This window comes from Temnothorax curvispinosus, unplaced genomic scaffold (genome assembly GCF_003070985.1).
Source record: "Temnothorax curvispinosus isolate PA1 unplaced genomic scaffold, ASM307098v1 QBEX01003397.1, whole genome shotgun sequence".
Lineage (NCBI taxonomy): Eukaryota > Metazoa > Arthropoda > Insecta > Hymenoptera > Formicidae > Temnothorax > Temnothorax curvispinosus.
The window spans coordinates 46,344-56,282 of record NW_020213177.1 but is presented as its reverse complement, the minus strand read 5'-3'; the positions used below and the strand labels follow the sequence as shown (position 1 = coordinate 56,282).

General features: G+C 36.9%; 2 protein-coding genes across 4 annotated transcripts in view; one reads left to right on the top strand and one right to left on the bottom strand.

Annotated features, from left to right (window-relative positions):
• LOC112452434 (mitochondrial glycine transporter-like) overlaps nucleotides 1-2,626 on the top strand; it is a 23,869-nt gene extending 21,243 nt beyond the window's left edge. Inside the window, 6 exon segments of the mRNA XM_025012635.1 lie at nucleotides 613-731; nucleotides 989-1,073; nucleotides 1,163-1,342; nucleotides 1,686-1,857; nucleotides 1,996-2,252; nucleotides 2,470-2,626. Of these exon segments, the coding sequence (XP_024868403.1) occupies nucleotides 613-731; nucleotides 989-1,073; nucleotides 1,163-1,342; nucleotides 1,686-1,857; nucleotides 1,996-2,252; nucleotides 2,470-2,496 (840 nt within the window). The 3' untranslated portion in view covers nucleotides 2,497-2,626.
• Nucleotides 2,627-3,597: 971 nt separating this feature from the next.
• On the bottom strand, nucleotides 3,598-9,747 carry LOC112452433 (luc7-like protein 3). Of its 3 annotated transcripts, none has more exons than XM_025012633.1 (8): nucleotides 9,412-9,747; nucleotides 8,157-8,405; nucleotides 7,890-8,096; nucleotides 7,579-7,740; nucleotides 7,304-7,497; nucleotides 7,011-7,096; nucleotides 6,814-6,924; nucleotides 3,598-5,173 (listed from the first exon to the last, which is right to left on the bottom strand). In XM_025012633.1, the coding sequence occupies exons 1-7, from the start codon at nucleotides 9,514-9,516 to the stop codon at nucleotides 6,851-6,853; spliced, it is 1,077 nt and encodes a 358-aa protein (XP_024868401.1). In that variant the 5' UTR covers nucleotides 9,517-9,747; the 3' UTR covers nucleotides 3,598-5,173; nucleotides 6,814-6,850. The 3 variants fall into 3 exon arrangements, with proteins under 3 accessions (XP_024868401.1, XP_024868402.1, XP_024868400.1); XM_025012634.1 differs by having other exon boundaries at nucleotides 3,598-3,916; XM_025012632.1 differs by lacking the exon at nucleotides 3,598-5,173 and having other exon boundaries at nucleotides 5,793-6,924.
• Nucleotides 9,748-9,939: the final 192 nt, after the last annotated feature.

The following is a 9,939-nucleotide window of genomic DNA, read 5'->3' as shown; positions in this document are numbered from 1 at the left end:
AACCTAAAAAATTTGAATGCTGTGATTGGTTGGCAATAGGCACAGAATTTCCAACGTGACGGAAACTCTGTCTATTGCCTGTGTCACTGTTTATTCTGCATTTATACATGATTTCTGATTTCTATTCCCTGTTCCTATTGCCTGTTGCCTGGCATTGTGCAAGGGACTTTAGTCGTTATCAGGTATCGATGACATACAAACATTGTAGGAATGTGTATTTTTCTACTTAAACCACATAAAACACCTCCTATAGTATACAATAAAGATTGGTTCATATCTCAACAGGTATTTGATTTAGGACCCATGTTTAATGGACATTTTCTTCTTATTTTGATGAGTGCTTGCCTTCAAAATATGGGATACTTATTTTTTAGACACCCTGTGTATATATATATATATATATATATATATATATATATATATAGGTAGGTATATATATAAAGTGCTAATTTAAATATTGCATAGCGGCGGAATAGCTTAGCGCCATCTCTAGATCGATGAGTTAGAAAATATTGTTAAATTAAGATTACGAATTTTAAGATAACTTATAGACCGTTATTCACAACGACGAATTCGAATGAGCCTTTTCTTATGATTTCCCTATGTTCACAGTACCCTATTTTGAAGTCCTTCTTGGCGGGCTCGTTCTCTGGAACATTCTCTACGATCCTCTTCCAACCGCTGGACTTAGTGAAGACCAGACTTCAGAGCAGAGTCAATGCCCCTGTTGGGTAAGATTAAAGTTTGCTGTAAATAAAATCAGCAGTTAGACTTTTTTATTTTGAATACATAATCGGGATTTGTCCTCTCCTAATTTAAAATTTATAAGATTGAATTTAGATAATAGAAGTCGCTTGATATTTAATTTCTTAAAATCTATCATACTTTTAAAATTAACTACTTAAATTATTTAAAATTACACTTTTTACTTAATTCAAACTTGAGTTTTTTGTAATTAATTAATTTTACTTTCCGGATTTCTTAATAGATCGCCAAAAAATGGAATGCTGGGCACAGTGGCATACATCGTTCAGAAAGAGAATATCTTTGGACTCTGGAAGGGCATGACACCAGTAAGACGTTGCTCTGAAGATGATGATCTTGACATGGATTGAAGGTTGATTCACATTGATATTACGACATAATGGATGTTAATTTGCAGTCGATAACCAGAGTGATTCCTGGTGTGGGCTTGTACTTTTCGTCGCTACATTGGCTAAAGCATGCTTTCAATCTGGAAGAACCTCTGACGGCTCTACAGGCCATCTCCTTGGGCATTACCGCGCGGTCTATGTCTGGTGCTTTGCTGATTCCCATCACCGTCGTGAAGACACGATTCGAGGTACGTTCAGAAAATAGAGGAAAAAAGAGATAACAGGAATGTGGACAGTGAGAGGATATGAAATAACATAATGGGACTCTTGTAATTAAAGAGGGAAGAGATACTGAGAAAAGGAAACGATAGAAAATGGAAGAAAAAAATTCTAAAGCATAAGAAGAGTTTCTGCATTGCGCTATTAATATTATTCGTAAAATATAATTTAATACATACTTTTGTAATAGCATGACACTATCTAAAGATATTTCATAAGTTTCGATCATATGGGGATCATTTTATGATTATTTTTGGTCTTTTTAAAATGAAACTTGCGCAGATTATGTAAATATAATTCCGTATTGTGCAGAGTGGCGTTTATAAGTACAATAGTATCAGCGAGGCTCTTAAGTTGATCTACAAGCAGGAAGGAGTCAGAGGTTTATCGAGCGGTTTGGTACCCACTCTTTTGCGGGATGCGCCTTATAGTGGTTTATATCTCATGTTTTACACCCAATTGAAAAACGCTGCTGCCAGTACAGGTATTCCTTAAAGCTATTTTAGTTATATTAATCTATCGTATATCGTTAAACGACGCGATATTATTAAATTAATTATTCATGACTTACGTTAAAAATGTTTTACATAAAAATTACAAACTTATTTATGATTTTTTACAGGAGTGACGAACAATTCGTCGGCACCGGTTCACTTCGGCTGCGGAATCTTGGCTGGAATTTTGGCGTCCATAGTGACGCAGCCGCCGGATGTTGTAAAAACGAAGATGCAGTTATATCCGAACGAATTCAACGATATCTATCACGCGACGTTCTTCATTTATAAAAAGTACGGCGCCTTAGGATATTTCAAGGGTATTGTTCCTAGAATGCTGAGGCGGACTTTGATGACCACCATGGCTTGGACCGTGTACGAACAGGTAATTTTATCCATCAAGTAAAAATTTGACCACATGAAAAAATGTTCATTTTTCAAACTTTGCGGAAATTATTCTTATTACATTTATTAGTGTTACATGATACTATTATTATTGAATATTAAAATTGTATTTATTTAAGTAGATATATTTTGCATCAAGCAAGGATTAATTGTGAAAATAATTAATTAAACACTGTATATTTTATTACACTATTCAGGTTACGAGGCAAATTGGTTTGAAGTAAACACGCTGTTGTTGCACGAACTGTTTTATATCAGAAGAAGACTGTGATGTACAGTATTAGCATAGACTGTTTATGTACTATTAAGCTCATGTATTTATTTAATAAATTATATATTTTTGTAAGATTATAACTGTATTTATATCAATTCTCATATAGATTTTTTGTTTTGTACTTTATTCTTTTTATCTTCCTTAATTCAAGTAGCTCTATACAGGATAGCCCAGGACCTCAGACAAACTTTGAGGAATGATAGGTCACACAGAGGGGATCATTTTTTGTTAAGGAACATATGGTCGCTGACGCGTCCTTAAGGAGCTATGCATCCGAAAAGTCAGATCTCCGGTAAAATGTTTTGAACAAATAAAATCTATTTTTTCTTGCATGTTCTGACAATTTACAATAATAGCTGTTCAAATTGCCTGCCCTGTACCTCATTACATTGTTGACACCTTCGCAGCATTGATTGTCCAACTCTGTCGAGTATGGGTGTGACCTACGTACTGTACTGCAGGACTGCGTTCCGATTCCCACCCGGGTGCACTCCCTCTCTTTCTATCTCACTCTTCTGAGAGTTAATTAAATTAAATTTATGCAACACGTGCATGGAAAGTGCCCCATTACGCACGCTACGCGTGCGTGATAGACCACTTTCCAGGCACTTGCAACATAAAATAGGGAGTGTAAGCCGTGTGTAAAGATGGAAATTCCCGGGTGCAGTTACCGCACTCGCCTTCGGCTCGTGCGTAAACTCCGCACCCGGGAATTTTCATCTTACCTCACTTGTTACACAAATAACTATTTATTTGTGCAAAACATTTTACCGGAGATCTGACTATTCGAATGCATAGCTCCTTAAGGACGCGTCAGCGACCATATGTTCCTTAACAAAAAATGATCCCCCCTGTGTGACCTATCATTCCTCAAAGTTTGTCGGTGAGGTCCTGGGACACCCTGTATTTTATTTTAACAATATAATTACGATGAAAAACTGATAGATCCGAGTTAAATTTGTTTCAGTCCCAAAGTGGATACTTAAAAAGATTACTTAACTATTCACGCATAAAACAGTATGCAAAATAAAAAGAAAAGCAAACGGAGAGATATGTGGCATTGTTTTATTAATTCCAAATAACAATCTTACGAGCATTATTATTATAACGCGGCACAGCAAATACAAATTGTATCATACAATTTACCTTGCTGATATTCTGTTTATGTATAGATGGCCTAAAATAACAATTACTCGGAACACGAGTTATATCGATTCTGGCGGATCTCAACGCAAATATTTTCTTCGTCTGTCCTCTCCCTCTCTCACTCTTTCTTATTGTTAAGATTATGCAAAATCTTTACCTTAACAATATGTTAAACGATGTCTTGGATGAGTTCCCGTAGTCTTCCCCTTGTTCTTCTCTTCTTCCTGAAAATAGATAATCCAAATTTTACACAAAAGTGTCATCGGCACCGTGATACAATGTAATAGTCAAACATTATTTAATGACAGTTTTATGCTGGTAAAATCCTGTCCCTCTGTCGACTGTGTGTTTGTTTAACAAGCGCATGAAGTTCTCTTGAGGAAATTGCGAACTAAATCGCCTCAATTAGAAACACCGAAAGATACGCAGATCATTGGGTCAATTTTCATTATTTGGGGAGGTGACTTACGTAAGTCACAAAATATTCAAATAATTGAATATCATGTCTCTTAAATTTGATTTTTAAAATAAATATTAGTTTCTTATAGATATCAGGTAAATTCTCTATTATAATTATCTATATATCTTTCTATTCTTTAGTGGCTTTGCTAAGAAATAGCATTCTCGTTTAAGTGCATTCTTTTATAATAAAAATAGTGGAGTACGTTAAGTCTTGCATGAATATGTATGGCCCTATATACCGGCGATTTAAAGATCCTTATATTGTCTAAAACTTCGCATCTCAAAAATTGTTAGATCCTTAGTCAGCTAAGGACCCAACGGGACACGAAAACAAAGGAATAACTCTCCTGGCAGAAGGACATGTGTTGATATTATCATTCCGGCATAAATACCTCGTCAATTGCGTGGCAGAAGCTAGAGGTTCATATAGTCACAGTCACACGTTTGCAGGGCGCACTCGCAGTTGTGCACTCGTGCATTTGCAGTCGTGGACGAAGCTCTATGAAGCGGGTACTGAGAGCTGTGTCCCCTCCACACTAAACCACTAAATCTCTTACACACACGCACACACACACACACACTCTCTCTCTCTCTCTCTCTCTCTCTCAATGACGTGTAAACGAGATTACGGCATTAACAAACCTACAGACAGCCTCGTGCCCGAGAAGCGAAAGGAACTAAGTCCAAAATTGACTTTTACCAGGGTTTTTCTTTATCTTTATATCCCATAATGAGAAATACGATGTTCTTTTATAAATTACGTGGAAAAGCAATAATACAAGGTTCAGTTCCCGAAAAATAAGCCTCGAATTCAATTATCTGAAAACAAAACGCGATAAGACTATGTAGAATAAAGAGAAAAACGCTATATTTTTATAGAAACAATTCGTTTTATTTTTAAATAAACAGTATGAATTTGTTATATTGGATGAGTTTCAATCTGATTGTATTTATTCACATTCTTTCGATTCATCTTGAAAGTGTATGTCCATAATTCCATAGATCTTCGCGGGCTTCTCCTGGAAAAAAACGAATTCTTGGACTTGTGCTCTCTTGTTACTCGGGTACAGAGTTATTAACCGATGAAAGCAAGCATAGGTATACCTCCTCCCAGCTTGCTTCGCAGATAAATCGAGAATGCGCGAAATGATATATCGGAGTTATGTAAAAAAAAACAAATTAAATTTCCATATGAAATGATTAAAATGTCCAATTTTTACTTAATCAGTTTAAATATTATAAAAATTAGATTTACTTTCTAAAAATCCTAACAATATTTTTTAAAGCAATGCAATTTTATATTGTTAAAAACCTTTTAATATAAAGTGCTCGAAAAAATTAAATTTCGAGAAATTTGAAGAAAAATTGATATTATAAATGTATTTTGAAGTTTTTCAAAAAATCATTGCAACAATAGTTTAATTGAGACTGTAAAGTCGGTTCTATAACACGTCGTATGTCGGAGTCAAATGTTGGAACGCAGCCAATGATTCAATGAGAGAATTCCTTTTTCGAAAACGAATTTTCCTCATTGGACCAACGGCTGCGTTCCGACATCCGACTCCGACATACGACGTATTGTAGAACCGGCCTAAAGAGACTCAACTAAGAAAACAGATGTAAATTTAATTTTCTTGATCTTGAAACTCTACAAAAGCATTAGACTATTGTTACGCTAAAGCAGGTGTTTTTCATTTAGCGACACAAGTCTACACAAGCGTCACTCTGTCTTTTTTCAACATCTAGTGAACAACAAAGAGTGATACTAGAGTGATACTTGTATCGACTTGTGTTATAAGCTGGAAAGCATCCAGCGTTATTTTTTTGTAGACAATATTTACAAAATTATATTATAATAAGTACACTTGTTACAATGTTACAATCTGCAAATTTTACCATTGTCTATTCAGCTCTACATACTTCATTGCGCCATTAACAAGTTTTAACATTAAGGCTGAAGTCACATGGCATGTATTTTCCGCGTAAAAGGCTGGAGTCCCATGGCATGTATTTTCCGCGTAACACGTAACCGCGTAACGAATCAGAAGCGCGAATATGCATAACCGAAAATGTGAAACGCTTCTAATTGGTTAGGCGGTTACGCGTTACGCGGAAAATACATGCCATGGGACTCCAGCCTAACGCGTAACCGCGTAACCCCCCTCCCCCACAAAGAAGCGTTTTCGGTCACCTTCTGATTAGTTACGCGATACGCGTTACGCGGAAAATATCAGTCCATGTGACCGCACCCTTCGGAAGAACGAAAGAACATAACCTAGGGCCGGTATCACAGTCTCCGATTAACGTGATCCTCCGATTAAACTCACTCTTCGTCTCTTTCTAGGGGGACAGTTTGAAAGAGATGCAGAGTGAGTTTAATCGGAGGATCACGTTAATCGGAGACTGTGATACCGGCCCCTATTACTCAAATCTTATGAGAGGTGTTCATTTCTGGAAGATCAGAGAGAGGCGGAGAGAGACAGAATGTATTTCAGAGAGAGTGAGACGAACTTGCTGTGTGACTTACGCGGCGCTTCAAACATCACAGATTATATTATCATGTATATGTATTATGTGCATCGGAATGGCAACTCACCTGGATCGAGAGAGTACCTGTACAGTAATTGAGACGAATATGGTTATATTGTTTGGTGCATACCTGGCTTACTTCTCACTCACTAACCAATCAAGAGAAGTTACTTGTGACTTCGACTTCGCGAGCGGTGACGGCGACGATTATGGTGGCTGGAACTTCGATGATCGCGACTTCCTGAAATTATTATTATTGTCATTGCATCATCCTAGAACGTAATACGCCTGATCAATCCATGTTAAAAGATCAACGTTATCACTCACCTTTATCTCGACCGTGACGTCGATGGCTATCTTCGTCCCGATGGTGTTTGTCTCGCGATCTACTTCTACTTTTATGCCCAGTGTTTCTGTAACAAGCAATATCACCGTTAGATTAGCTCATTTGATTCTGAAATGTTACATTTTTACTAGAATCTACAAATATAACAGTGACCATCTTTTAGAAATGTAAAAACTTTCCTAATTAATTTTCTGTATTGATATTCTAACACTTTATTAAACGGTTTAGAATACATTTTTCAAAACTCGCTATCACAATACAGAGAGATTTCTACCTATGACCGCTTGAATCATGACGGCTCTTGTCGTCATCTATTCGCCTACGACGCTTGTCCCTATCTCTATCGCGATCTCTATCTCTGTCACCGTCTCTCCGTCGTCTGTCGAGCTCCTCGTTCGCTCGCGCCCTTTGCTTCCGTTCCTCCTCTCTTCTCTGTTCTTTCTCGTCGCGCACCTTCTCGCGTTTGTTCTGTAAGCGAGATTTTAATTTAGTCTTTAACTTAGTCAACTTGAGGAACATATTGAAGAAAATGACATGATTTGTCCCTACCATAATCTCTTGAAGAGCACTCTTCAGTCTTGCGTAGCCCACATGTTGTTTTCCCATTAGATGATCATCAATCCGTTGCTGAGCATCGCCCACGATAAGAAATGCGCCACACACATCACATACCTCCATTTGTTTCTCCTGTGCAGCCGCCAGTTCAGCAGTCTGCAAGTAAATGCTGTAGAATTAATATAAGAATTCAAGTAGCAAATCATAGATCATTTATAATTATTTATTTGTATAAAACTATGTAGAGATCGGTTATAGATTATAACTATAATTTATATACATCTAAATAATTATTTCATTCTTACTTGATTGTAATGACTGTTGTCGTTGGATTTCCTTAGGGTTTCGCGCTCTTCTTTCAACTGGTCGCAAAGACGCATTAGGCCCTGCGCTTGTTCCACATTGCCTTGAATTCCACTTTGCTCGGCCTCCTCCACCAACTTATTTATCTTCTCTGTTAGTAAGGCAATCTGCTCCTCATTCCTCTGAGTTTGGGCTGGAGTTAACGTCGGCTACAAGAGTTATTAAATTACAATTCTGCGCTCATAATACGATCTTCTAGTGAAACTTACTGCTTCTGTTCTCCCAATCAGTGCCAACCGCTGCTTTCCCTTTATGATTTTTCTCTCCACTTCGTTTAACATACTCTGACAATACCTGATAAACTCATCCTCATATTGCTGTTTACGATACGAATGCGGCGCCTTTTCAAAAAGTTCCCTAGCTTCGTCATCGTGTACCTTGGGACAGGCACCTAAGTCCGCTCTTGTATTAACAAATAAGTCATGGGGACAGAATTTCACCAGATACAGCTTACAAAACTAAAACATAAGAAAACTCCATATATTTAAATAAGCATCAAGTAGTGTAAAATAATTAAGTTTTAAATAAAGTTTAAGGAAACTGATACAACAGTATCTATTATTAATAATCATATTTTAATTTCAGAATAATGAAAAAATATTTATATCAATTTCTCCATTACATTGTTCTTTCTTAATGTTTTATATCTTCTTTCAATAAAAAATATATATATGTAAATATCTAATTTTAATAGTTTGTAACTTCTTAATAGATAAACTTCTTAAAAAACAGTAATAAAACAGTAAACAATAAAGACTACTAAACTTTTCAAAGAATCTTCTGGTAGAAGAATGAGACAAGTTTATTAGTTCTAATAACTAATAAACTTCTTCATTATTCTTCTTAACGATCGCATGACTTTAACTCCTAAAAATAAATAGTAAACTTAGAAGACCTAGGTTAATTTGTAAATATTTGGTTCTTTGAATCTTGGCAACTGTCAGGGCTGGAACACAATACAAAGGTACAGGCAATAGAAACAAGGAATAGGAACAGAATGCATTGATACACAGTTCCGATAGGTTAAAAATCTACATTCTGTTGCTATTCCCTATGCCTACCTTTGTAGGTATTGTGTTCCAGTCTTCGATATAAATTTTGTTTCGATTAAACTTTCGTATACATAAAATAAAATCTTATCGGATACAAAGTACAACCTCCAAGTTTACAAGAAAATAAAAAAACAGTAGAATGTAGAAAAAGTAAAAGAAGCGGATTAATTAATTTAAAGAAATCTTGTATTGAAATTTTATTAATTCGATTATTTAGGGCTCAATTGTACAAATTCTCATTGTTCATATCTTAGAATCTAGGAAAACTTTCATAGATATAAAAAAGGTCATCATTGTCAGGAGACAGGGTTAACGAGATGGAAAGTAAAAATTCTCGAAAGTGGGAATTGAGATTTTGCAAAGTAGCTAACAGAGGCTCTTCGAAGGTGTTCAGCAATCAACGCGAGCTTACCTCAGGATCCTCCCAGTTGAGTTCCTTGGGCTTCTCATTAGGCAGGACGTTCCTGTTTCTGCCCATAAGCTCGTCGAGCAGCGCGGCAGCCGCGGCGGCGGCCATTTTCTCTTGATCACACCACGGCGATGTTGTTACGTCGGCCCGTCGGAACTCATACACGGAGAACCTCAAAGTTGCGGAAAGATTACCGTGAAACAAAAAGAATTGTTGAAAAGTAGAAAACAAGGTTCGGCGATGTAAAGTGGAAATTTCGACAATCTTAAAGGGATTCAGTCGCAAAACGCAGCAGCGACAACGCGTTCGCGACAATTGCGTAAATTGCGAAGTGAAACTGTGGAGCACTGTGGAGTTTCACCACTAAGCGGCGCCCTTGTTGCGGTAAACAGTAGAGTCCCTAGAAGTAAAAGACCTCTACGAAGTTGGCCGGACAACTTCAACGTATCGAACTTTCATTGGGTGCGTTCAGCCGATACTCCGCTAGCCTAGCAATCGTGAGCAGTCGCTCGTTTTCGCTCGTTTCCTCTC